Genomic DNA, 27,739 nt, shown 5'->3' on the forward strand with positions numbered 1-27,739 from the left:
TTCGGTGGGCCATGAACTCCCCGATGTCGCACACACGTTTTCCGGAGTCTCAAAGTCCCCTGGCCTGACAACCTTAGGGCCCTGCCTTCGCTCTGGGGTCGCTCAGGAGAACACGCACAACATGAGGCTTAGACGATAGTAACAATCACAAACGCTAGCCTTGAAATCTCGGCAACAAGGTGATTTAAAAGAAAAAAAAAGAAAAAATGGACCATCCAGATGATCCAGAGTATTACATTAAGTTGTTAACCATGAAACACACACACACTTCATAAAGGACATACGAACAAAACACGTACCGCCTGCCTGGTTGTGAAAGTATAAAGGATCTCACTGAGCAAAGCAGAAGGTCAAGGACAGTGAAGTTTACACGAAACCACAAGCTAACAGAGCGGGGCGCCTGTGGCACTGGGGTAAAGACTGCCAGTTACAGGACGGGCTTGAGACAGGCACACAAAATCCTATGAGGACACAATGAGACCACGTACTTTGGGACCATAAACACTAGAAAGGTAGGGAGTAGAATTATAAAGAAACTGTTTACTTCCGCACCATACGAGCACACCAGCGCGGCTGTTTAATTAGGGAAGGACGAAAGTCCACGGCCAGAACGGCAAACCTTCTGGAGGGTATTTCTGGGTATTCAGGTAGGTCTTCCAGACCATGAGGCCTGGTTTTAATTAGGTCTAGAAGTAAGAAAACCCGTGCCCTTTCTTCTCCTTGGTGGAGCTCTGCTGGCACAGAAGTAGGAGTACCACTCACAATTACGGTCAGACTGTGGCTCCCACGTACAGAGAGGGAGGGAGGCAGGCCAACAGAAGGAAAAGGCCCAAATGTCCCTGAGACGCCTGGGTGAGAGGTGGCCGAGGGCAGGCGATGACATCACGGGAGGTGTGGGGCGTGTGCATCAAGGTGGAGAAAATTTCATTCCCCAGAATTCTTGGGAAAGGTGGACTCCTCTTGGAATGAGGGATCTCCCCGACTCAGGACGACACTTGAGTATGACGCCGGTCACCGCGCTACCTTCTAATGTTCCGGGCGCTGGGCTCCCAACGGAAGGGCCTTTTTTTCTGAGCAGTGGGTTTCAGAAACTACTGAGCTGGGGCCACAGCTCGGGTGGGGCTGGCAGGCAGGGACCGGTCGTCTGGCAAGGACAATGTTGTCGAGGCGGCCGAGCCCAGGGAGGTCAGGGGGAGTAGGCAGAGAGACGGAGAAAGCAGCGGTGGTTGGCCAACAAGGGCCTTCTGAGAACAAAAGGTCTAAGGATGTACAACATGAAGCCCCTTCTCCACCTGACACAGCTTTCAGCACAGCCCTTGTCGCTCGTGGACGTGTCTGGGGGGAGTGGACTCCTGGGGGGGGGGGGGGGTTGACCAGGTGCAGAGTTCATCAGCACCGGCAAGGGGCGGATGTGGAAATCACACACGCGAACACACAAATCAGAGTAAAGGAGTGGGTGTGGGTGGCACCCAGGTTTCCTGTGAGAAAAGGTGGAGTGTGGGTAGAGTTCACTTTGAACTTGAACAACAAATAAAGGAGAGCACACCGTGCTCGTGACCTCCGTAAGGAAAGGGGAAGAGTCCCTCCTGTGAAGGGGCAGATTGCCAGACAGAGGAGGGATGGGAGGATGTGGGAACCCGTCCTCAAGTGAAGGGGCTGACCCTGGGGGGCACGCCGGGGTACAGAACAGACCCAGTCATGGGTTCCGGGTGGGAGCAGTTGTATTTCCAAGGACAGGATTTAAATCTATTACGTCCAAATTCACGTAGTAATAATAAAAAACGGGCCAAGGGTTTAGCATGGGGCGGGCAGGGCGGTCAGGAGCCCACACCAGCACTTACCGGCTGTGATCACAGGCAAGTCATTCGACGTCCCCCTGCCCCTACTCACCTTTTTTATTTTTATTTTTTTTTTTAAGTTTATTTATTTTGAGAGAGAGGGAGAAAGCGCACACAAGCGGGGGGGGGGGGGGGTGGGGGGGTGGGGGAGGAACGGCAGAGGGAGGGAGAGAGAGAATCCCAAGCAGGCTCCGCACCGTCAGCGCAGAGTCTGACTCGGGGCTTGAACCCACGAACCAGGAGATCTTGACCTAAGGCAAAATCAAGAGCTGGACACTCAACCAACTGAGCCACCCAGGCGTCCCTTTCCTCAAGATGTTTTCAAGTGCGGCAGGAGTACCCACGCCGACCTCGCCAGCCGAGGGAGGGGCAACCCTGTAAACTAGAGATCATTGCACCAGACACTGAAACAGGTGGAGTTTACGGGGTGTAAACGGTGCTCCACTCAAGCAGCCGTGGAAATCAGCACGCCAGCCGTCTGGCACTGTGCCCGCACGCAGTAAACACTCGGTAAACACTAGTGATTAGTAATCGTGTAATAAAGGGATTAAAGAACAGAACACTGAAGACATGTAAAGTCAGATTTTTAAAGCAGTCAAGAATTAAGGGGCTGGGTGAACCCTCGGCGTCACTTGGCTCATGTCCCCTCCTGTCACAGATAAGGCAAGTTAGGGGCCAGCGGGCCGAGTGGCTCATTCAAGGTCGGCCTCTCGAGACCAGCCCTGGGGCCTGCTGGACGCCCACGGGCGGGCTTCCCATCGCCACCCGGCCAGCGCCCGGCACACTGGGACGTGTGGAAAATGGACGGCGTGCATCTCTCAGGGAAGAAACGATAGGCAGAAGAGCACAGAAAAGTCGTGGGGAGACTACCAGGGAGCTCCCGGGCTGGGGGCAAACTGTGGGGAGGCCTCCACCCCCCCCCCCTCCCGCTCACCAGCGAGGCCCCCCGCACAGGGATCCAGGCCGTGAGGGCCTAGGCGCCGGGCAAGGCGAGTTCGCGGCCAGTCAGGCCCCGCGGCACATCACCGAGGCCGGGGCCCAAGTGCACAGTCCTGTCTGCCGCCGCCTGATCTGGGACGGGCCCGGTGGCGGGAGCTGGGCCCACAGGGAACACGGCAGGGCTCCCGGGAGCAGTCTGTCCGAGGAGCCCCGGGGGGGGGGAGGGGGGGGGTACAGCTGCGGAGCAGCCTGGCCTCTGCGGGTCGGCTGGCCCCTGGCCTGCCACGCGCTCCTCCGGACTCCGAGGGCCTTCCCTCACAGTCCTGGAAACGGCTGGGCCGGGCCGACTCCTCCGCAGACCAACGAGGGGCTCCCGCTCTCCAGCAACGCTGCCGTCTCCCCGGGAAACTTCATGGCACATGCGGAAGGGTCTGAAGCTAAGAGACGCCGGCTGGCTGACGGCAGCGCTAAGCAGCGGGTGCCGGAACGGGTGCCCGCGGCGTCTTTCTGGCGCTGCCGGGGGAACCTTCCGCACGTCCGCTGGGCCGCGTGGGGGCGGTGGCGGCACCGCGGGCCTCCTCTGTCTTCCCTGGAAGGGAACAATCCGGACTCGATGGCCAGTCCGCACCCGAGCGTCGTGGGATCCGCCGGGGGGGCGCGGCGGGGAGGGCCAGAGGACAACGAAGGGCCGAAACGGCTCTGGCGGTCCAGGCCGGCGCCCCGCAGCGCCCCCGCGCACAGGCCGCAGCAGCGCGCCCTCCTCTCCAGCCGGCCCCGCGGCAGGGGCGGCGGGGGCGCGCCGGCCGGCGCGGGCTCACTGCGCGCAGTGCACGCTCTGGTGCCGCAGCAGGTGCGAGCTCCTGCTGAAGGTCCGGGAGCACTGCTGGCACTCGTACGGCCTCTCGCCCGTGTGCGTCCGCTGGTGGAGCGCCAGCTGCGACAGCTGGCCGAACGGCTTCCCGCAGCGGTCGCACTCGTACGGCTTCTCGCCCGTGTGCACCTTCCGGTGGAGCAGCAGCTCCGAGCCGTCCCAGAAGGTGCGCGCGCACTCGGCGCACTGGTGCGGCTTGTCGCCGCGGTGGATGCGCCGGTGCACCGTGAGGTGCGAGGTCCGCCGGAAGGCCTTCCCGCACTCGGGGCACTCGAACGGCTTCTCGCCCGTGTGGATGCGCTCGTGGCGCAGCAGCTCCGAGTTGCCGCGGAAGGCCTTCCCGCACTCGCCGCACACGTACGGCTTCTCGCCCGTGTGGATCCTCACGTGCCGGATGATCTCCGAGTTCTGGCCGAAGGTCTTCCCGCACTCGCTGCACTCGTACGGCTTGTCGCCCGTGTGGATGCGCTGGTGCCGGATGAGCTCGGAGCTCTGGCCGAAGCCCTTGCCGCACTCGCCGCACAGGTAGGGCTTCTCGCCGGTGTGGATCTTCTGGTGGCGGATGAGGCCCGAGCTGTGCTTGAAGGCCTTGCCGCACTCGCCGCACTCGTGGTAGCGCTCCTCCGTGTGGATGCGCTGGTGCTGGATGAGCTGCGAGCTCACGCGGAACGCCTTGCCGCACTCGTTGCACGCGTACGGCTTCTCGCCGGTGTGGATGCGCTGGTGCAGCAGCAGGGCCGAGTTCTGGCTGAAGGCCTTGCCGCACTCGCCGCAGCGGTAGGGCCGCTCCCCGGTGTGGATGCGGTGGTGGTGCACCAGGTGCGAGCTCTGGATGAACGCCTTGCCGCACTCGGTGCACGCGAACGGCTTCTCGCCCGCGTGGATGCGCAGGTGCCGCCGGAGGCTGGAGTTGGTCCCGAACGGCTTCCCGCACTCGCCGCACTGGAAGGGCTTCTCGCCGCTGTGCACGCGCAGGTGCTGCGTCAGGTGCGAGTTCTGGTTGAAGGCCTTCCCGCACTCCCGGCACGTGTGGGGCTTCTCCCGCACGGGGCCCCTCTGCGGCGGAGGCGGGTCCTCCTGCAGCCTCTCGCTGGACGGGGACCTCTTGACGGTCATCAGCCCCGACGCGACGCCACCGCCCCGAGAAGACCCGGGCGCCACGCTCGCGTCCACGGACCCTCCCGGGGGCCGCGCCCGCGCGTCCGCTCCGAACTGCCGGCCCTCGTCGGCCGCCCCGGGGGGCTCGGGCTCTTCGCAAACTTCCTCCTTGGGAATGACCTCCGTGTGCTCAGTCCCCATGTCACGATCTGAAATGACAGAGGGCAGGCACGTGAAGTGGCCGAAGCTGGTGCGGCCGGGAGCTCCAGCCCGAGGGTCTGGTGAGAGGACAGGGCGCCCCGACCCCGAAGACAGGGGCTTGGGAGGCCGGCGGCCGCACTAAGCGCACGGCAGACACTGGCCGAACCGGCAGAGGAGGAGAGGGGAGGGCAGAAATCGGGTGTGGCCGGTAAAGGGATGCTTCGGGACAGCCGCCTACAGAGGTTGCGGAGGTTGGGAAGGAAGGTACACGGGGAAGGCGGCCGCGTTTCTAGGTGGGTCTACGGAAAAGGCTGGGGCAAGGGGCGGAAAGGACCAAGTGACACAAGTTAAGTGTGGGGTTGAGGGAGGAACCCTCCTTAGTGCGGCCCGGCGGCGCTCACCAGGTCTACGCTACGGGGCACTGGAAACCGGGGCTGACCATCCAAAAGGGGACAGTGGCTGGGCCAGCCCCAGAACCAAAGGAAGTCCTCCTGGCTCGCTGACGTCGGGTGGACTTGTGTGCAGCTTAATCCTCTCCAGACGGTCAGCGCGTTGCGTCCAGCCCTACCGTTCTCTTCCCTACTGATGCGAGATGCTGCCGTGCCACAGCCCAGACGTCGACGTTGGGGTCAACGTCTAGACGCCATATACTTCCAGGACCTGGCTACTCCTTCCCTGGTACCAGAGCCTCAACCTACTGTAGCTTTCTTTACTGGACTCTTCGCTATGTTGGACAAAGTTCTGTCTCAGTCTTCTTTTCCAGACGCTTCCTGTCCACGCTCCTACTTCTCCACATCAATTTTAGTACAATTCTGTGAAATTCCCAAACGTATCCTGATGTTTTTGATTTTATATCCATCACATCTCTGTTGTACGTCTTCCCTCTTCGTGAGTTTTCTTACATTTCCTAACTGGTTGTTGTCTTTATATGTAGCAATGTTCTTTGTTTCTACAGATTGGTTTATAAATGGCCTCTTTATAGGAGTTTCCTAATGCTTTTTTAGATCTCAAGGCCTATACTTTTTAAACTGCTAAGAGCCTGTGGCAAAAGTTTTAGTTATTACCCGATATCTATTCTTGCCCACCTCATCAGCAACAGAATAATGAATTCATTTAGCATAGCAAGGAATCTAACTAAAGAAATACATTCTTCAGCTTTCTTTGCGGCTGGGTGTGGGCACGTGACCAAATTCTGGCAGGTGTGACAGTAAAATGCAGACAAAAGTACACGGGGCTCTGGGAAGTCCCCTTAGGGGTGAGGGATGCATTTCTTCACGTTTCCACGCTGTGCGTGGGGCAGAGCGCCCTCTGGGACGCGAGTACACCAGCTTACCCTACGGCCAGACCAGAGCCAGAAGGATCTGGGTCTCTGATGACTCCTCGAAGCTGACATGCCAGTCGTGGAATGCCTGCCTCCGGACTTATTTATCTAAGAGGGAAACAAGCGTTCCCCTCCCTTAAGCCATTATGGCTCTTTGTTTTGGTTTTACGAAGCCAAACCTACGTCTGCCTAGTACAAAGGCCCTGGGGATTTAGCTGTCCCTGTCACTGGACTGAGCTCCAAACGCTAGGAGAACGGGCTAGCCTCCTTCCAGATGTTCACCGGAGGTGATGCTGCACTGGTCCTTGGTCCAGGGCACCGAGCTATGCCCCACAGCCAACCTGAGGAGCGCAGGCCTCCGCCAGTAAACGTGTTCACTGTGGAGGGCGATTCTCCAGGGGGAACGCGCAGCTATGGGACTTTCGCCTAAAGACAAGGCAGGGTTGGGGCGCCTGGGTGGCGCAGTCGGTTAAGCGTCCGACTTCAGCCAGGTCACGATCTCGCGGTCCGTGAGTTCGAGCCCCGCGTCAGGCTCTGGGCTGATGGCTCGGAGCCTGGAGCCTGTTTCCGATTCTGTGTCTCCCTCTCTCTCTGCCCCTCCCCCGTTCATGCTCTGTCTCTCTCTGTCCCAAAAATAAATAAAAAACGTTGGGAAAAAAAATTAAAAAAAAAAAAAAAAAAAGACAAGGCAGGGTCGTGGAACGGTTTCTAAGCCGAGCAGTGACACGGCCCGTGGTCAGATGAGCTCTCAGGCAGAGGCACGCTAACGGCCAATTAGTGGACCGACTAGAAGGCAGCGGGCCTGGGCACGGGGAGAGCAGGGAGAAGGTGGAGGCCGTCACCAAGGCGAGGGGCACGCGACCTCACCAGGGCAGCAACAGTAGAGGGAGTGAAGCGGAGGCCAGCTGGACAAGTGGTTTGGAGGTCCGATCCCGTAAGAGGTGGCTGGAGTGGATACAGGTGGAGGGAAGAGGGAGGAGTCCAAGGTGACGCCCGGGTCTCCCTTTATGTCAGAAACGGTGCCCCCGAGGCTGGGGAGACTGCAGGAGCAGCTTGTTTAGGAGGGAGGGGGACGGAGGAACTCTGTTTTGCACAAGAGACGTTTCAAGACTCCCATACAGACTATCATCCAGGAATCCGTTAAGAGGTCCTGGTCTAAAGCCTGGTCAGCCCAGAGCCCCGCAGCTGACGGTGCCCGGTGCAGGGGGCGTGAGGAGGGTGCGAGCGGCCGCAGACGCACAGAAACCTGGAGAGCCCGGGCTGACTCTGAAGACCACCCCGGTTATCTCGTCTTTCCCTCCAGAGCTTCCCCCCCTCCTCCGCCCCACAAGGCTAAGCTCTGCGGCAAACGTCAGGGGGCCCCCCGCTTCCGGCTGTGCTCCGCCGATGGGGAGCCCCCACGGGAGACCAGAGCGGGGAAGAGTAAGGTCAGGGTGTCTGTTCCCCTGGTCCCTCCCCATGAGGCCACCTGGGGCCGGCGTCCCTCAATCAGACGGCAGCGCTTCTCTGCCACCCAATCGTCTCACGGCCCAGGTTCAATGCCCTCTCCCGCCTCCCGTCTCCTGAGGCCTGGGCAACGACCCCTCCGGGGCTGGATCCCCAGGCTCCTCGACACCCTGCCCACACCTCCACCGTGTCATTAACCTCTTTGCAAGTAACCTTCCTCACTTATCCCAATCGGAGTGAGTGGCTTCCTGCTGGACCCTAACGATAAAGGGGTGAGTAGAGGAAAGAGGGGCCCACAGACAAGAGAAAGAAAGGCTAGTGAAGGAGGAAAGAACTGGAACCATGTTCTAGAAGAGTCAGCACGGCATCGGCAGAGAGAATTAGAAAGGGCCGCCTGGAAAGTGTCTCCTGGGACAATTAGGTGGTCGCAGGTGACCTGTGACAACAGACTGTGGCAGGAGAAGCCGCCAGGTGGTGAGCTGATCAATGAATCTGCTGCTTCTTTCAAAAAAAAAAAAAGTCTTAGGGGCGCCTGGGTGGCTCAGTCGGTTAAGCACCCGACTTCGGCTCAGGTCATGACCTCACGGTTTGTGGGCTCGAGCCCCACGTCGAGATCTGCGCTGACAGCTCAGAGCCTGGAGTCTGCTTCGGATTCTGTCTCCCTCTCTCCCCACCCCTTCCCAGCTCATACTCTGTCTCTCTCTCAAAAATAAACAAACGTTAAAGGAAAAAAAAAAGTCCGGATGAAAGGAGAGGAACACGATGGGCACTAGTGTGAAAAGGCAAGGGTGTTCGCCGACGGGAGAGCCCTGAACGTGTTTACGTTAGAAGGGACGGTGCCAGTGGAGAGTCAGGTTCAGAAGGTGGCGAGACGACGTCACAGAAGAAATGAAGACGCCGACAAGGAGGAGAGACCAGGGACGGGTGGTGAGGGAAGGGGACTTGGGCCCACCCACAGGCACGCACAGGATGGTGGCCGCCAGCCCTGCCCCGCCTGGGCCTCTCCCATCCCCTCCTCTCCCCCTCTCCGCCAACATCTCCCTACACCCTACACCCGGAAGGAAGCTGATCTCCTATAGGAAGCCCCAGTTCTGGGAAGCGCTTGGTGTTGCCCCTCAAAATGACCTGCCATCTTCCCCCCTCACCCACTGCCAGCACCTCCTCCGGCTTTCCCATGGGGAAGAGCAGCCACCCAAAAGCTGGATTTCTCCTTTCTGTTGAACTCTTTGGGAATTATAGCCAAGTATGTATCTATATAACTGTAAGAATCCACTGAGAGAATCTAGCTACCTTCTTCATCCACGGCACCGTGTGAACTGGGCAGGACGGTCTTAAAAAACTCTCTCTCCAGGGGCACCTGGGTGGTTCAGTCGGTTAAGCGTCCGACTTCAGCCAGGTCACGATCTCGAGGGCCGTGAGTTCGAGCCCCGCCTCGGTCTCTGGGCTGATGGCTCGGAGCCCGGAGCCTGCTTCCGATTCTGCGTCTCCCTCTCTCTCTGCCCCTCCCCCGTTCATGCTCTGTCTCTCTCTGTCTCAAAAATAAATAAACGTTAAAAAAGACAAAAACAAAAAAACCAACTCTCTCTCCAATACTCGGCCGAGAGCAAGTGCCACAAGCAGCCCCTCTCCGGTCTCCCCTTGTCCCCCTCCTCTCTCCTACAGCCACCATCGCCCAGCTCCTCGCAGTGTCAGAATCCACAGAACCCACACCTGTACCACCCCACGTGGACAATCACTTGTTCAACTGTTCAGACGTACGATGAAATATTTTGGAAGCCGACTTACAAATAGTATGGGGAACGCAAAGCTTTTCAAGTTATTTAAAGGAGCATTTGAGCAAAGAGGTTGACATTGCCCCCCCACACACACACACACTCTGCAGATCTGACCTCAGCGAGGGGCTCCAGGACTGAGCCCCCACTGAGTTAACCCAGTCAAACCAATAGCATCTCCCCTGCCAGTGACTGCTCACAACGGCAGGGACTGGTTCAGGAACGTCCGTATGCCTTCATCTGGGTCAACGATACGTGGAGAAGTTCGCTGGGGGCTCCTGGGAACAGTTCCGACCGTCGCGACGCAGCCACAGCGACACTTCTGTACGTGGCCGCCTGGGGCTGCTGCTGTCATTTCCCTACCAGCTCCTGGATGAAGGCAGGGAGAGCTAAGGAAACTGAAGGCCAGTGGAGCGAGGGCCACTAGACTACCTCAATCCTGCAAGCGTCTTACTTCTCGACTTCCGATTGTGAGAATTTGTGCACCCGCGTATTTTTAAGCCAGTTTGAGTCGTTACTACAGACCAAAACATCTTAACGGACACACTTTCCCCCTAGAACTTCTGAAAGGCCAGGTCCTCGCAAGCATTCGTCATCAACTAACTGCAAGGACCAACTCCTCCCCTCAGTCTCCACTAACACTTTCTGGAAGGAAGGTTCTCCCTTGGACCTCTGAATTGCATTTCACTCACCCCTTTCTCCGCACTCTAATTACCATGTGGCTTCCTGCTCACTGTTCCCCCACGACCTATATAATAAAAACTTCCCAACGTGGCCCCCAGGCCCGGCCCCTTCCCACTTCCTGGCCCACGCTCTCCAGTGACCCCTGGAAGCTGTAGTCCTGCCCAGGGCCCTGCAGCTCAAACACTTCCCATTCTTGAAGGCTTCTTTGCACTTGGAAAGTTATTCCCACTTCCTGGAATGCTACTGCCCACCTCGGGCACTTCACAAACATCCACGAGACGACTCCACTCCAGCACAGAGAGCCCATTTCCTTCCCTGCCCCTAAGCCTCCTTCAATCTTGGAACAGTGACTTCAGATCATTGTTTCTTTCGCCCCTGAGCAAGGCCGCTGTTCTATGCATCCTGGGACTCCCAGCGCCCAGCACGTTTCGGGGAGCTGGGAAACCCCTCTGTTACATGAATTTGTACAGACGTTTCATCTACACAACGAACCTGTGACACCCTTGAGGACTAACCGGAGACTTCATTCATTTTTGTATCCCAAGAGCCTAGATCGGTGCCGACACACAGCCGACGCCCGTCACTATTTGTAAATCCACGCCCCTTCTCCCGGTCCGGAGGATTTGGGATTTAAAGCACGGTCTTCCTACTCTCCCCGGTCCCCACCAACCCCCCGACGCCAGGGCCCGGTGAGCCGAGCCGGGGCGCAGGCGGCCGCGGGGCCCTTCGGGGTGACCTGCCGGCCCTCGCGTCCCCGCCGCTCACTCGGGGGGGGGGGGGGAGGGGGGGGACGGCGGCCCCACCCGCGCCCGACTGGAAGGCGACCCGCGCGGGGACGGTCCTCCCTGAACAGGCGGGGAAATTCGTGGGGGGGGGGGGGGGGGACGGGGGAAGCAGAGAGCCCAAGGTCACGCGTCCAGCTGGGGTCGGGACCGGGCCTCGGTGTGGCGCGTCCGCTCGGCCCGCGGGCCGCAGTCCAGGGACCGGCCCCCCGCCCCGCCCCACCCCGCGCCGCCCCGCGCCGCCGTGGGGAGGGGGGGGTAGGTGTCTCACCGCGGCCGCTCCCGCCCCGCCGCGCTCCGCTCGCCCCGCTCTCGCCGGGCTCCGAGCTCCCCGCCGCCGCGATCTCGGTCTCACGGGCGACGGCGGCGGCCGCCTCCACTTCCGGCGTGCTCGGCCAATCGGCGCGCGCCGCCCTCGGCGGAGGAACAGGTGGTCGGGCCGCCCGCCCCCCTCCCCGCCCGGCTGCGCCTGCCCTGCCCTCCCCCCGCGCGCGCGCGCGCCCCGCCCCGCCCCGCCTCCCCGCCGCCGCCGGCTCGGCTGCCCGGAGACGCCCGGCGCGCGACGGCGCTCCCGTCTGGCGCGGGGTCACTGACGAGCCGGGTCCTCCGGCCGTCCTAGAGCGGCCCCCGGGACGCACTTCCGCCGCGGGGCCGGCCGCTCTGCGCACCGCCGTCGCTCCCCCGCGTGCACCTGCGCCCCGAGCGGGCGGCTACGCCTCCCGCGCGCCTCGGCCCGCCGCCCTCTTCCCTTAGCGCCGGGGGCCCGGGAGCGGGCGGGCCGTCCGCCCGGAGGTCCGGGGGGCTTGCTCGCGGGAGGGACCCCGGGTGAGAGTGCGGGGCGAGCGGCTCGGGCCGCGGCTCCGCATCCGCCGCCGGCCTCCTCCCGTCCCGATCGAGGGTGCCCGGCTCGCCCCAGCCCTCGTGCTCACTGCCGGTTACTTCCCGTGCCCGCCCTTTGGGTTTCAGGTCTCGGTTCACAGGTGACGTCGCCGAGGGGCTCCGTCTTACCCAGGGTAGCCTCAGACGGCCGCTCTCCTCCCAAACGCCAGTTCGCAGGGCAGGGCTGTGATTGGGTCTGGCGCTCACATCGTGGAGTGGTAGGAGCAGCCGAGTCAGGGTCCCCGGTCCGCCCCAGCCGTGGGGGCCCCGCTTCTTTGTCCGCCCCACCGCCATCCTGCAGAATAAGGAAGGGAGCGTCCGCCCTCAGGAAGGGATATCGTGTGTGTATCCAGCGCACGCCCCATCACAAAGGAAAACTCTCTTGTGGTCACGGAATTCGGCCCAGCACTGCAGCCGTCCACGCCAATATCCTGAACTCCTCTGCCCCACCCACTTGCACCTGCCCGAGAAGGTTGTCAACCCTGGATCGGCAGAAATGTCCTTGGCTAGGCTGCCAACAGCTAGCGGGATAAGTGTTTTTTGAGAAGAGCCCCAAGATAAATGTATCGTTTCTCCCTCCCGGAGCCCTTTCAACCGCTGCCCAGAAATGTTCTATTTCTCCCTTAGGCTTGTCTACCATTTTCCAAGAGTTCTACTTCAACCTTCTTCATTTTGCCCAAGCTTTTATCCAACCCATGATCCACCATCACAGTCCTTTGAGGCAATATTCCTCTCAAGGAAAGATGCCCAGACTGCAGACGCATCCTGCTCGACATGGAAGGTGGGAGGCATTTGGTTCCACTGATTTGGATCTACGTTACCTGCATTCATGGGCATCTGCCTTGGGGTCCCTGGGTGGCTCAGTCGGTTCAGCGTCCACCTTCGGCTCAGGTCATGATCTCACGGGTTGTGAGTTCAAGCCCTCTTAGGGCTCTGTGCTGACAGCTCAGAGCCTGGAGCCTGCTTGGGCTTCTCTCTCTCTCTCTCTCTCTCTCTCTCTGCCCCATCCCTACTTGTGCTGTCTTGCTCTGTCTCTCAAAAATGAATAAACGTTCATTTATCAAAAAATATCAAAATTTTTTTAATAAAATAAAATATATTTTGATTTCAAAAATCCAAAACTAAATCAAAAATATTTATCAAAAAATAAAACCTTTTTTTAATTAAAAAAACTGGGCATCTGCCTCAAGAACTGCCTGTGAGCCCCCTCATCACAAGGCGCTTTCCCATATGAGTAGAAGTTATTTGCCATCCCCAGGGCCCAGGCAGTCCTACATGGATATTTCTGAGGCTCGCTCTCTCTTTTTTTAAGTTTATTTTGAGAAAGAACACAAGCGGGGGAGGGGCAGAGGGAAAGAGAATCCCGAGCAGGCTCCCAACGATCAGCACACAGCCCAAAGCGGGGCTCGAACCCACGAACCATGAGATCATGACCTGAGCTGAGATCACGACTTGGACGCTCAACCGACTGAGCCCCTCTGAGGCGGCTTTTTGAGAAAACAGCACGAGAGGGAAAATTCAGTCCCAGGATCTACCCACGTTACAGGGTCATGTGAGTTCCCGACATGACCAGAGAAGCTTACACCTGCCACAGTGACGCCTAATTCTACCTTCATGGTGTCGTTCTCCCAGCTCAAGACGTGGCCCACCAGAAAAATCTTAGATGAACTATCCATTCCTCTGGAAACATCCCTTTGTGATGCCACCTTCCTCCCGAGGCTAACGCAGCCCGTTTGCCAACGTGCATGCTGTTCACTCGCTCTTCATGCTGTGTCCTCCCTGACACCATGCGTCCACCCACAATACTGTCCTCGTCCCCACCGCCACTGAAATCTGCTAACTGTGATGACCCCTCAGGGTCCCTCTCCAACAAAAGGGTCCCTTTGTTTCCGAGGCTTGCTTTTGCTGCCGAGCCCTCAGATTCTCTTTCTAGACTCATCCCAGGCTCATTGCCTTCCCCTCTTGCTGAAACCCACTGAATCTGGCAGCGTGAGTCCCTCGCGTGATCCCTGACCTCACTACTACATTGAAGCCACATAAGAAATCATGATGTGTCGGGGCGCCTGGATGGCTCGGGTGGTTAAGCGTCTAACTCTTGATTTCTGTTCAGGTCATGATTCCACAGTTTGTGGGTTTGAGCCTCGCATCGGGCTCTTCACTGACAGCAAGGAGCCTGCTTGGGATTCTCTTTCTCTCTCTGCCCTTCCCCCTCCCCTCAAAATAAATAAATAAAAACTTAAAAAAAAAAAAAAAAAGAAATCCCAATGTGTCGATCATATCCAAGTGGGCAAAATGCTTGGCTTTGAGGCTTGGTTTATTTTATTTTCATTTTTTTAATGCTTATTTATTTTTGAGAGAGAGAAACAGTGCAAGCAGGGGAGGGGCAGAAAGAGGGGGAGGCACAGAATCGGAAGCAGGCTCCAGGCTCCGAGCTGTCAGCACAGAGCCTGACATGGGGCTCAAACTCACAAGCCATGAGATCATCACCTGAGCTGAAGTCAGACGCTTAACCAAATGAGCCACCAGGCGCCCCTTTTGAGGCTTGGTTTAAAAGAACCAAGAGGCGGGGCGCCTGGGTGGCGCAGTCGGTTAAGCGTCCGACTTCAGCCAGGTCACGATCTCGCGGTCCGTGAGTTCGAGCCCCGCGTCAGGCTCTGGGCTGATGGCTCGGAGCCTGGAGCCTGTTTCCGATTCTGTGTCTCCCTCTCTCTCTGCCCCTCCCCCGTTCATGCTCTGTCTCTCTCTGTCCCAAAAATAAATAAAAAACGTTGAAAAAAAAATTTAAAAAAAAAAAAAAAAGAACCAAGAGGCAGTGCGCCTGGGTGGCTCAGTCGGTTAAGACTCAGGTCATGATCTCCCGATTCCGGAGTTTGAGCCCCACATCAGGCTCTGTGCTGACAGCTCAGAGCCTGGAACCTGCTTCATATTCTGTGTCTCCCTCTCTCTCTGCCCCTCCCCAGCCTGGCTTCTGTGTGCTCTTTCTCTCTCTCATAATAAATTAATAAACTTTGGGGCACCTGGGTGGCTCAGTTGGTTAAGCGTCCGATTTCGGCTCAGGTCATAATCTCACAGTTCGTGGGTTCCAGCCCCGCGTCCGGCTTTGTGCTGACAGCCCAGAGCCAGAAGCCTGCTTTGGATTCTGTGTCTCCCTCTCTCTCTCTGCCCCTCCCTTGCTCATGCTCTGTCTCTCTCTCCTTCAAAAATAACTAAACATTAAAAAAAATTTTTTAGATAAATAAATGAATAAACTTTATTTAAAAAAAAAAAAAAAAAAAAAAAAAAAAAACAACCAGGAGGGGGCCCAAAGGACTCGGTGACTTGTCCAGGTGTGATCAGATCAGAAGCAGGGAGACCAGGGTCAGCACCCACACCTTCAGACTCCTCCCCAGGTCCCTCTCACTCCAACCCCCCTGCCCTCCTGAAGTCCCACTCAGGACACAATCAGCCTCCACCCCTTTAAGGGGCCCCGAAGCATGACCCAGGCCGGCTGCACACCAGTCCTTTGACCATTAGCTCCAGAGAGGACACATCCAATCTGTCACAAAATCCACATTTACCTTACCTGTGCAAAGCGTCTCCCATCCACCAAGATAAAACGCCAAAGGTACAGGCAGGGCTGTTGACCCGGCTCCCCTCCTGTAACACCTGATTCAGGATAATCGCATGCGCAAAGCCCTCTCTGCTCCTTCCCTTCCCTTCTCGCTCTGACACTCACCCGCCGACCTTCCTGACCCTTGGCGCCTGGGCTCCCCTGACCTGTCGCGGCTTGTGTTCTCTCGTAAGACCGTTTGCCACCTCCCCGCCCAGCGACGGGAGCCTGACCTGCCCTCTGTGACTGTGCCTGTAACACAGCCCTGACCGCAGACAGTCTGTGCGTGCTGAGACACGCTCGTGGGAAAGTCCTCCCTGGTTAACTTGAATTTCAACAACGGCCTTCAAGGAATAGTGCTTAAGAGTGTCGCCTGGGTGGCTTAGTCGCTTGAGTGACTGACTTCGGCTCGGGTGATGACCTCGCGGTCTGTGAGTTCGAGCCCCATGTCAGGCTCTGTGCCTGCTTCAGATTCTGTGTCTCCCTCTCTCTGCCTCTCCCCTACTCGCACTCTGCCTCTCTTGCTCTCACAAATAAAAAAAAATTAAAAAAAAATTTTTTTAATAAAGAACTCCTCGGAGCCTGTCCATCCCATCAGATCAGTAGTTATCACGCGGCTGAGAACTTTTTCATAGGCTTGGATGAGGAATGTTGGCTGACACCAGAGTCCACAATTTCTATGTAACATCTGGGGGTCAGTGAACCAAAATATAACCACCAAATGGCCGGCTGAGGAGACTGGCTGATCCTGGTGACAGGGGAAACTGGGAAAGCTCAGAAAGGGAAGGATTCTCGCGTGGAATTGGGATGAAGAATGTGAACAACCAGTGTAAGCGGCTGAGTTTGCAGACAGTTCAAATACATCTTGGTTTTTGTTCCTCTTTTTTTTTTTTTTTTTTTTAAGCCCCAACGTGGGGCTTGAACTCACGACCCCGAGATCAAGAGTTGCAGGCTCCACCGACCGGGCCGGCCAGGCGCTCTCCTCCCTTCTTTTTTCTCGTCTCCCTGGACACACGTTTTACGCTCCACCCAGTATTTCTTTACCTTTGGACGGGGCCACCCCCAGATGCGCTGTAATCAATTCTGTAGGTTATACATTCTAGACGGTGAAAACTAGACCCTTCCCTACTCACCACCGAGCACGGGGTTTGACCTGTTGTGGGGGACCCAGGGGATGACACACTGATCTAATCGGTGTCGTAGGTCAGACGTCTAACCAAGACGTTAGAAGAGTCTGGGGCCATTTCCAGCAGTCGTGCATAATTGTTGACAGCCCCCAGGGCGCCCCCCCCCCCAAAAGCCAAACAGCATCACAGGAAATGGAGAAACGTCTTCAAACTGCACATGTAGGTCACAGCTCCCATCGTCCTAATAAATACTGCTTAATATGAGATGTGGGTTGTTAGGGGGAGGGGAGATGGGCACCGAACCTGGAGGTGACCGGGCATCACGGAGAGGGATATAAATGATTATCAGGCTTGTCAAAACCAGGGGGACTCTCTTCTCTTAAGTGAAGCCCTAACTGTTAAATGATGCAACACTGGGGCGCCTGGGGTGGCTCAGTCGGTTGAGCATCCGACTTTTGATTTTGGCTGAGGCCATGGTCTTGAGGTTCATCGGTTCAGACCCCACATAGGGCTCTGGGCTGGCATTGCAGAGCCTGCTGGGGGTTCTCTCTGTCTCTTCCCCTCCTTTTTAAAATTTTCTCTCGACGTTTATTCATTTTTGAAAGACAGAGAGACAGAGCACGAGTGGGGGAGGGGCAGAGAGAGAGGGAGACACAGAATCCGAAGCAGCTCCAGGCTCCGAGCTGTCAGCACAGAGCCCAACGCGGGACTCGAACCCACAACCCTGAGATCATGACCTGAGCCGAAGTCGGACGCTTAACCGACTGAGCCACCCAGGCACCCCCGTAGGTAGGCAATCTTGAGGGGTACAGGAGCAGTAGACGCCTGTATGTGTCCCCGTGTCCTCTCCCTGCGTGGGGCTGAAGACACAGTGTCCTCGATGGGTGTCTGGTGGGGCCACGAGCCACGAACCAGAGTCCAGCTGTGGCCGGAAAGCAGAGGAGAAGGAAGGAGGACGTTGCGTGTCAGAGTGCTTCTCAACCTGGCACGGCCACCACTTTGTGTCAGGGGGTGTCTTAAATCAGCTGTTCACACGTCCGTGAGCCCACAAGGGTCCACGTACAGACCAATCCCCCTCGTCTAGATGCTTCCTGATTACTTCTGTATCCAGGGACGTGTTGACACATGCACACTGTATGTCATAGCGGTAAGAGTATTGCTTAGAATTTAAAATGTCATAACCGGGGCGCTGCCACCTCCCGCCATTAAAGGAACCTGGTCGCTCCCGCCAGCCCGGTTGAAATTAGTCACGACAGCAGTGACTAGTGGGGCTTACTCAGGGTCATAATTTCCTGAGATGACAGTGTAACGAGGGGAGGGGAGGTATAAGGTAGTGGTCACTCCATACGTCATTGTGGACTCACCGCTGACGGGCACCTTTTCCGAGCAATGGTTCTCTTTCATATGTCCTCAGACTTCCTGGCGTGATAGGAAGTTTTAAATAATACGGTGTCCTTAGCACTGGCCTTTCCTTCCAGGACAAGGGATACTTTGAGAGTTAAGACCAGAGGCCCAGCAAATGGGAAAGAGAGATGGCTTCCTCCGGGACAGCCAACCACAGCCAGGCCCTTTGCCTTGTCTCTCGCCCAGAGACCACGGTTCACATAAGCAACGTACGGACCAAGGAGGGGAGGACAAGGGGCAGTGAGCAGCTGCGCATCGCACGATAAATACGCGGGTACGTTCGAATCGCTTGACTTTTTGTCATCTCTTTTTCCACAAGATGCAAGAGTCCGGCGGAAGGGATTTTCACTTCCGGTACATGCGTGGCAGTCTTCCCTGAAATACATTCTTCGACGCTGTAGAACTCGACTTAGGCCAGACAGCGCGTTCACATTGATTGCTTCCAAGCAGTCTGTCTCTTGTATGAACCCTCCGGGGTCAGTTAAGGTGCGAGCGATAATCGAAGGCCTTCGGACACGACATTCACAGGCCTCCTCTGCAGAATGAATGCTTTGATGTTGGGTAAGACTCAGCTCTGATGGAAGGTTTCACCACCCTCAGTAAATTACAGGGTGTCTCTCAGGAGTAGACGCAGTGACGTATGTAGAAGTCGTGGCCTCCGAGGCAAGGCTTTCCCGCAGTCGTTATGTCCCAATCGGTTCTCTTGGAACGTGAAGCCTTTTCCTACGTTTCTTGAATTCTTCAGTCTTCTCCCCCCACGATGAGTTCAATAATATCTAAAGAGCACTAGCCTCCCTTTGAAAACCCTCTGGCATTCATTATGTTTCCATGACTGTTCTCCAGTACGAATTATCCACAATGGAGTACGGTGTGAATTTTTTTGGTCACACATGGCATTTTTACCTACTTCACTGGTAAAGATTTTTTTTTAATTTTTGTTTTTTTAATTTTTTTTTTAACGTTTTATTTATTTTTGAGACAGAGAGAGACACAGCATGAACGGGGGAGGGGCAGAGAGAGAGGGAGACACAGAATCGGAAGCAAGCTCCAGGCTCTGAGCTGCCAGCACAGAGCCCGACGCGGGACTCGAACTCACAGACTGCGAGATCATGACCTGAGCCGAAGTCGGCCGCTCAACCGACTGAGCCACCCAGGAGCCCCTAATTTTTGATAAAACTCACTCACTCAGTCAGTGAAGCCTCCAGCTCTTGATTTCAGTTCAGTTTCAAGTCATGATCTCACAGTTCGTGTCGAGCTCTGTCCTGACAGCCCAGAGCCTGGAAACTGCTTCGGATTCTGGGTCTCCCCCTCTCTCTGCCCCTCCCCCACTCACACTCTGTCTCTCTCTCAAAAATACGCATTAAAAAATTTTTCTTTAATAAAAAAACAAAAACAAAAGAGTCGCACACTCTACCAATTACAGCAGCCAGACCTCCCCCCCGCCCCCTCCGGCCACCATCTCTCTAACCCAAAGTCCGTATTGCTGTGATCTCGACAGCACCCCTCATGGGGACCCCTATTAAACATGTGGTCCCCGAGAACCCCGCACGTCTTAGTCAGCTCAGGCTGCTCTCACAAAACCCCACACGCTGACTGGCTTCACAATTCGTGTTTGCTGCTCACAGTCTGGAGGCTGGGAAGTCCAAGAACAAGGTGCCGGCAGATTCGTTCCTGGTGAGGGTCTCTCCCATCACCTTCCCCAGAGCAGCTCTTTCTGCCCACACGTCCTGTCCCCGTGCTTTAATAAAATCACCTTCTTTCTCCAGTCACCTTCTCTCTGTGTCCCCACGGGGCAGGGACAGAGCTCTGGTCCCCCTTTGTCTCCTCACAGGGGCACTAACCCCATCGTGAGGACTCCACTCTCACGACTTCATCTAAACCTAATTCCCTCCCAAGGCCCCACCTCCAAATGCCATCCCCTTGAGGGTCAGGGCTTTAACACAGGAACTGGGGGAGGCACGGGGGTGCGGGGGACAATTCAGTCCATGGTACCAGGGGAGCCAACAGGGAAGACAGCCTGTGCCCTCGACAAGCTCAGAAACTCGTGTCGGGGGAAAGGCACCAGGTTTACGAGAGCAAGGCCGAGGGAGGACGGGAGGACTGGACAAAGGACCAAGCGTGGACGTCATCATGGACAGAGAGGCCGGTGCAGGCAGCACTGGGTGCTTCTGAGGGCCGCTGCTCTCCGGGTCACGTGCACTTGCCGTTCCCCTTCGGCCATTTCTTCTCCCCTTGAGTCTCTTGTCGTCCCTCCACTCATTCCTCTTTCCCTTCCAGCCTTTCCTCCTTCCCAGAGCTCTTGGGGTTCCCTAAAAAACAAAGGGATTACTGGCCTCCACTAGACAAGTTGTAACCTTAAACTAAGTCAAATCCACCTAGAAGAGCCTAATAAAATCCATCGAACATAGTTTAGAATCTCCGTTCATTTTTTTTTTTATTTTTAATGTTTATTTTTGATAGAGAGACAGAGGGTGAGCAGGGGAGCGGCAGAGAGAGAGGGAGACACACAATCGGAAGCAGGCTCCAGGCTCCGAGCCATCAGCACAGAGCCTGATGCAGGGCTCGAACCCATGAACCGTGAGATCATGACCTGAGCTGAAGTCGGCTGCCCAACTGACTGAGCCACCCAGGTGCCCCTATTTTGTTTATTTTTTAGAGAGAGAGAGAGAGAGAGAGAGAGAGAGACAGAGTGTGAGCAGGGGAGGGACAGAGAGAGAGGGAGACACAGAATCCGAAGCAGGCTCCAGGCTCCGAGCCATCAGCACAGAGCCTGATGCAGGGCTCGAACCCATGAACCGTGAGATCATGACCTGAGCTGAAGTCGGCTGCCCAACCGACTGAGCCACCCAGGTGCCCCTATTTTGTTTATTTGAGAGAGAGAGAGAGAGAGAGAGAGAGAGAGAGAGACAGAGTGTGAGCAGGGGAGGGGCAGAGAAAGAGGGAGACACACAATCCGAAGCAGGCTCCAGGCTCTGAGCTGTCAGCACACAGCCCGACACGGGGCTCGAACTCATGAGCCGTGAGATCATGACCTGAGCCAAAGTGGGGCACTGAACCGACTGAGCCACCCAGGCGCCCCAGATCTCTGCTTGTTTATTGAGCACACTGGAGTCACAAAGACTGACAGTGATGGGGAGGCAGATGGTGAAAACCAAACTTATCCCCAATAAAGGATCTCACATAGGGCTTGCAAGCCCGGTCAATGTTAGCTATTGATACAATTTCACATGCCCACATATGAAAGATAATTCTTTGGTATCTCGTGAGTGCTTTTTTTGTTGCTATTATGAATGGAAGTGCTTTTCCTATTTATTATCTCGTTCTGGTTTGTCGTTGGAAAATATTCATTATTATGTTTTGCTTTTTTGGTTGTTGTTCATTTTATTTCCATGCAGTTTTGAGGTAAAACTTAGCGCATATACAAAGGATAATTTTGTCTCCCTGTCGATAGTTATGACATTTTTTTAAGGTAGGTGTATTAGGGTTTACTCTTTTTTTTTTAATGTTTATTTATTTTGAGAGAGCATGCATGAGCAGGGGAGGGGCAGAGAGAGGGAGAGAGAGAGAATCCCAAGCAGGCTTCTTGCTGTCAGTGCCGAGCCAGACACGGGGCTCGATCCCACAAACCACGAGATCATGACCTGAGCCGAAATCAAGAGTCGGACGCTTCACCGAGCCACCCGGGGACCCCAACAGTTATGCAGGTTTTTGTTTCCAATATTTTTTGTTGTCCCCCCCCTCCGCTTTATTGAGATAGAGTTGAAATATAACACTTAAGGTGTACCACGTGTTAATTCACACACTTGTATATTATAACATGATCACCACATACCTCCAGCACGTCACGTAATTACCATTTCCTTTTTGTGGTGAGAATATTCAAGATTTACTGCTTGGCAGTTTTCAAGTACCTAACACACCATTATTAGCTATCATCACTATGCTGTACGTTAGCTCCCAGAAACTTAACCTCATGACTGGAAGTTTATACCCTGTAACCCCATTCCCCGCCTCCCCCCCGCCACCCCACAGCCCTGGTAACCACCACTCTGTTTCTCTATACCTCTTGTTTTATTTATTTATTTTGAGAGAGACAAAAACAGTGCAAGTGGGGGAGAGCAAGGAAGACAGAGAATCCCAAGCAACCTCCACGCTGTCCGGAGCCTGACTCGGGGCTCGAACCCATGAAAGCGTGAGATCACAACCTGAGCCGAAACCAAGAGTCAGATGCTTCATCGACTGAGCCAGTCAGGTGCCCCTCTACTCTCTGTTTCTATGAGTTCAGCATGTTCGTTTCCGGGTTTTTTATTCAATTTTTTTTTTTTTTAAGTAGTCTCCATGCCCCACATCAGGCTTGAACTCATGACCCCGAGATCAAGAGTCATGTGCCCTACCGACTGAGCCAGCCAGGCGCCCTGTGAGTTGAACATTTTTAGATTTCACGTATAAATGAGAGCACACAGGCTTTGTCTTTCTCTGTGTGACCTCCTTCACTCAGCAGTGTCCTGAGTGGACAGGTGCATCCGCGTGGTCACAAAGGGCAGGATTTCTTTCCTTCTCACGGCTGGATAAGATTGTACGGGGGCGCCTGAGTGGCTCAGTGGGTTGAGCATCCGACTTTCGGCTCAGGTCATGATCTCGCGGTTTGTGAGTTCAAGCCCCGCGTCGGGCTCTGCGCTGGCCGCTCGGAGCCTGGAGCCTGCTTTGGAGTCTGTGTCTCCCTCTCTGTCTCTGCCCTTGCCCCGCTCGTGCTCTGTCTCTCTCTCTCTCAAAAGTAAATAAACATTAAAAATTAAAAAAAAAAATTCTGCTGTATGTATATACCTGTCTTCATCCGTTCGTCCACTGATGGACCCTTGGGTTGTTTCCGTATCTTGGCTATTGCGAATCACGCCGCAATGACCACGGGTGTGCAGGTATCTCTTCAAGATGCTGTGACTCTGGAGTCACAAAGACTTACAGCGATGGGGAGGCAGATGGTGAAAACTCTGGATCTCTGTTTCCAGTCTTAATGCATTGGCCAGAACTTCAGAAAATTGGATTAAACAGCGGTAGGACAGTGAGCCTATAGAGAGGCCAAGAGAAAGCCTAAACAAATACAAACCACCACGGGAATAACAGTGTCAAGTCCAGTGGTGCCTTTCAAAGTGGGGGGTGGGGAGAAAATCGCCGAGGAGGAGCTACAAGGCATCGCTGCCCCGCAGAGCCCCACGCGGTGGGACGGGAGCTCTGTCCCCCCTGCCCCCAGTGCACAAAGAGGCTCCCCCTCTTCAGTCGCCCCTTGGAGGCAGGGTGCAGGCACTCTGGGACACCCAGGACAGAGACGGGTCCCTTGTAGGTTTCTGCCTGGAAGAGGAGCTGGAAGAGCCTTGCGAGGCCTCTTAACCCCCAGAGGAGAGAGTCAGGCTGCACGAGGTGGGATAATGGCCGCCCAGTGTAAGCCCGTCCCGCGGGGTGGTGTTCTGGAGGCCTTAACCTCACTCATTCATTCTTTCACATGCAGCGAAGTTTCAGCCCCGTGGTCTCCTTGGGGCTCCCGGATGGTGCCAGACACACGCCGGACTCAGGACATTTGCACATCCTCCGGCCTCTTCCTGGCGTGCTCCCCCTCCAGGGGTCTGATGACTAACTCTCTCACCCCCTTGTGGTTCACTCAAAGGTCTGGACGCCTCATCTAGGACTTGCACATCGCGCCTCCCTCCGCTTACACACGTTATGCCCCCCCCCTCCTGCTCTTTTTCTCAACAGGTGTAATTATTCCACACGCGGTGTATCCTGTTTACTGGTCCTAATTATCGTTTTGTCCCTCCGCTGGGATATAAGAGCTTCATAAAGGCAGGAATTATCACCTGCTTTTCTCACTGCTGTGTCCCCAGAGGCGTCCCATCTAGGCACAGACAGACGTGACCACAGGGCTGCAAGGTGGGCGGCGGGGAAGACACCACACAGGTGTGAGTGACGAGCCGGAGGTACGGGCGCGGCCAAGGCGACCACACTCGGAGGCACACCCATCAAGCAAACGGCGCAGCCAAGGGCAGAGTTGGGTGCATCGAAGACCAGTGTGGGCTGAGTACATGGCAACTTAGTTTCTGCTGGATGAACACGCTCTCCCCGCTTGCTGGCTGCAGCCAGGACCAGAGAAAAGCAGCCAGGTGTGAAAAAGGCCACTCAAGTGGGGCGCCCGGGTGGCTCGGTGGGGTAAGCATCCGGACTTCGGCTGAGGTCATGATCTCACGGTCCATGGGTTCAAGCCCTGTATCGAGCTCTGTGCTGACAGCTGGGAGCCTGGAGCCCGCTTCGGATTCTGTGTCTCCCCCTCTCTCTGCCCCTCGCCAGCTCACGCTCTGTCTGTCTCTCTCTCTAAAATAAATAAGCATTAAAAAAGGGACTTGCTACAGCCAGTCCAGGCTGCTCTATGGCAGTGACTCCTCCTCGCGCTCCCCTGACACAGGACATAACCCTTCTCCAGGGGTGTCTGTGAGTTTCAAGTTCCTCCATCACCTGTTTCCTGTGCTTTCATGTCTCACATTTTTAGGTGGTCTGGGTGTGTTTCCGCTTTTAAAAATTCATTCACCTTGTTATTATGGAAATTTTCCAACACACACCGAGGTGGAGACAATAACACCAGGAACCACCAAGTACTCACGACCTCCATCCAAAGACCATCCCATCGACCGGCAGCTAATCTTGCTTCACGGACACCCCGACCGCAGGGGGGACGGCTTCCTCCACCGCAATGGCGCGAGTTGGAATCTGCTTCTCTCGGGGGATGGGAGGAGAGTTTAAAACCGCTTCATTGAGATATAATTCACATATCATAAATTTCACCAGGGGGGCCTGGCTGGCTCAGCTGGAAGAGCCTGTGACTCTTAATCTCAAGGTCGTGAGTTTGAGCCCCCTGTTGGGGGTGGATATTACTAAACGTAAATAAATAAAAACGTAAATAAATAAACACTTTATTTATTTATTTACTTACTTATGGGATTTTCTAAATGAAATCCCCAGGTTGTTTTTTTTTTTTTTTTTTTAACGTTTATTTATTTTTGAGACAGAGAGAGACAGAGCGTGAAGGGGGGAGGGGCAGAGAGAGAAGGAGACACAGAATCGGAAGCAGGCTCCAGGCTCTGAGCCATCAGCCCAGAGCCCAACGCGGGGCTCGAACTCACGGACCGCGAGATCGTGACCTGAGCTGAAGTCGGACGCTTAACCGACTGCGCCACCCAGGCGCCCGTTTTTTTTTTTTTTTTTAATGTTTATTTAGTTTTTGAGTCCGAGGGGGGTGGGGTGCGGACAGAGGATCTAAAGTGGGCTCTGTGCAGACAGCAGGGAGCCCAAAGTGAGGCTTGAACTCAGGAACCAGGAGATCATGACCTGAGCCGAAGTTGGGACGCCCAGCCAACTGAGCCACCCAGGCGCCCCAATAAAAACTTTAAAAAATATATACACTGAGGGGTGCCTGGGTGTCTCAGTCGGTTGAGCCTCCCGCTCCTCCTTTTGGCTCACGTTGGGTTCCCAGGATCGTGGGATCGAGCCCTGAGTCCGGCTCTGTGCTGAGCACAGAGCCTGCTTGGGAGTCTCTCTTTCTGCCTCCACCCCTCCCCACAGCTCCCGCACCCGCATGCACTTTCTCTAAAACACACACACACAAGGTACAATTCAGCGGCTTTACCACCATCCAAGTTTAGAACATTTTCCTCATTCCCAGAAACATTGTAGCCATGCGCCAAGAGAAGTCAGCCCCCCAGGCGCTGCAGCCCCAGGCAAGACACTCAACCACCTTGCGTCCTGCTCTGAACATTTCCTACAACCGAACAATATGTTGCCTTTGCTTCTTGAAGTCTTTCAAAAGCTCAGTGACGGCAGGATTTACTCCAAGGTCAAAAGCTCAAGCACAGTCTAACCTCGGCACCTCCTCCCGCTGGCCGTGTTCACACCCGGACTGAGCATCCCAAGAGTGGTCCCTGCTGGCTCCTCTGCTGCGGGTGTCCCCTGCCTCCCGGTTCCTCCGACTGTCCAGACCTCCGCGGAAAACCTTATTGTTCGTCAAAACAGAAACAAAAGCAATGCCCTTAAAAGGAGACAAGCCGCGGCAGGGGGAGGCCCGGGAGGACGAGGCGTCCCAGGCAGCCTCCTCCTCCTCCCCGGTCTGCAGAGAACCCAGCACAAACTGGGAAGACTCCCAAGCCGGGGTGTCTGTGGCCTGTCCCCTCCTCGAAAGAAAGCAGGGCTGGGGAGACCGCGTTCCCTGCACGCCCTCCGGCCCCGCGTGTAGCTCCTGTGTAGGCCCCTGTGTTGCCTACACCTCGCAGCTGGGACCTCGCATTAGGAAAGCTTCTGAAAGAGCAATCATCTGCCGAGCGAGGCCAGTGGCATTCTGCTCCGCCAGGGTTAACCGCAGGAACCCGCATCAGGGGAGCCGCACCCCCATCCTCCACCGCTGACCTTCTGGTCCCCTTTCATGGGAATCCTTCTCAGCCAAGCGGAAGGAAACACCTCTGACGCAGGTGGAGGTGCCTGGGAAATGCGAAGCCGCGGGCTCCCCGTGAGCCTGTGCTTTTCGAAGGGATGAGAAATGAGGCAAGAAACTTACATTCTGGAGGCGCGAGGATACAACTGAAATCTCTACTTACTCTGTATCTTGCGCTGTGAAAACTGGGTTTCTGTTGGTTTCTGTTTTCTGAAAGTGTCCGGGACCTTTTCATTAACATTGGAAGAGTTGTTTTCATAATTCTAAGACTTTTTTTTTGTTTGTTTTTTAAGTCATCTCTACCAAGGGCGCCTGGGTGGCTCAGTCGTTGAGCGTCCGACTTCGGCTCAGCTCATGATCTCACAGTTGCGCAGTTCCTGAGTTCGAGCCCCACGTGGGGCTCTGTGCTGACCCCCCTCAGAGCCTGGAGCCTGCTTCGGATTCTGCGTCTCCCTCTCTCTCTCAAACATTAAAAGAAAACAAAAAACTCTTAAAAAATTTTTATTACGTTCCCTTCCTTCCCTTAACACATAGGGTAACTTCGCCCAGAAGTTGTGGCAGCCGATTCACAGGTGGCAGCAAGGGCATCTGCCCCTGGCCTGGGGGCGAAGGGGGACCCTAACCCAGCGCACAGACCATCATCACCACGGCCCCAGCGTCCTGGTCCCTCCACTGAGGAGCGCGGGCCACTCACTGGAGCTCGAGGCGCCTCCCTTCCTTCCGCTGCACGTCTCCGTGGGGATGTTAGGATTAAATTTCTGTACTTGCTCAGCTTCACACAAAGCAATCCCTAGTGTGGGGGCACCGGTCCCCCTGAGGTCCGTCCGCTCCTCTTGCACAGACCCCTGTAGCTGAAGATGCCCCAGCAATGTCCCTTCTGTCCCCTTTGGGACTCAAGATTGTCCTTGATGGGGAAAAAATGCCAGCTCCGAAGGGGGTCAGGTCGTCCCTTCTGCAAATCGAGGAGGCAAACGGGTCTGGCAGGAAGAAGAGGTCCCGCGGCCTCTCGCATCCGACCTGCGGGGCCGGAGCCTCAAACCACCAGCCCAGTCCACGCGAAAAGCACCGCCTTCTGCGCCTGCGCGCCCCGCCCCTGGGGACCTCGTGGGCGCGCACGGCCGCGGGGCCGCGCACGACCGCGCTCCCGAGGCTCTGTGAACGCGCAAGCGAGCGCGGCCCCCGAGGGAACCTGCCCCTTGTCTCCCCCTGGCGGAAGGCAGCGGAACAACAAGGCTGGAGGGAGACGTTTTGAGGGGCGGGGGCGCCCGCCCTGCGGAGGGCTGAGCTGGAGAAGAGCTTTGACCTCACGCCAGACCTGACC

The 27,739-nt window shown here is 56.0% G+C and overlaps 1 protein-coding gene across 3 annotated transcripts; it reads right to left on the reverse strand.

Moving 5' to 3' along the window:
• Nucleotides 1–2,359: 2,359 nt before the first annotated feature.
• On the reverse strand, nt 2,360–27,492 carry ZFP3 (ZFP3 zinc finger protein). Of its 3 annotated transcripts, none has more exons than XM_060647607.3 (2): nt 26,582–27,492; nt 2,360–4,955 (listed from the first exon to the last, which is right to left on the reverse strand). In XM_060647607.3, exon 2 carries the CDS (start codon nt 4,945–4,947, stop codon nt 3,592–3,594), a length of 1,356 nt encoding a protein of 451 aa, XP_060503590.2. In that variant the 5' UTR covers nt 4,948–4,955; nt 26,582–27,492; the 3' UTR covers nt 2,360–3,591. The 3 variants fall into 3 exon arrangements, with proteins under 3 accessions (XP_060503590.2, XP_060503588.2, XP_060503589.2); XM_060647605.3 differs by lacking the exon at nt 26,582–27,492 and adding an exon at nt 11,224–11,413; XM_060647606.3 differs by lacking the exon at nt 26,582–27,492 and adding an exon at nt 5,452–6,679.
• Between the last annotated feature and the right edge of the window lie 247 nt (nt 27,493–27,739).

This window comes from Panthera onca, chromosome E1 (assembly GCF_046562875.1).
Source record: "Panthera onca isolate mPanOnc1 chromosome E1, mPanOnc1 haplotype 2, whole genome shotgun sequence".
Classification (NCBI taxonomy): Eukaryota; Metazoa; Chordata; class Mammalia; order Carnivora; family Felidae; genus Panthera; species Panthera onca.

Excerpts from the sequence above, each read along its gene's own strand:
- ZFP3 (XM_060647607.3), bottom strand. The coding sequence starts at position 4,947 with ATGGGGACTGAGCACACGGAGGTCATTCCCAAGGAGGAAGTTTGCGAA.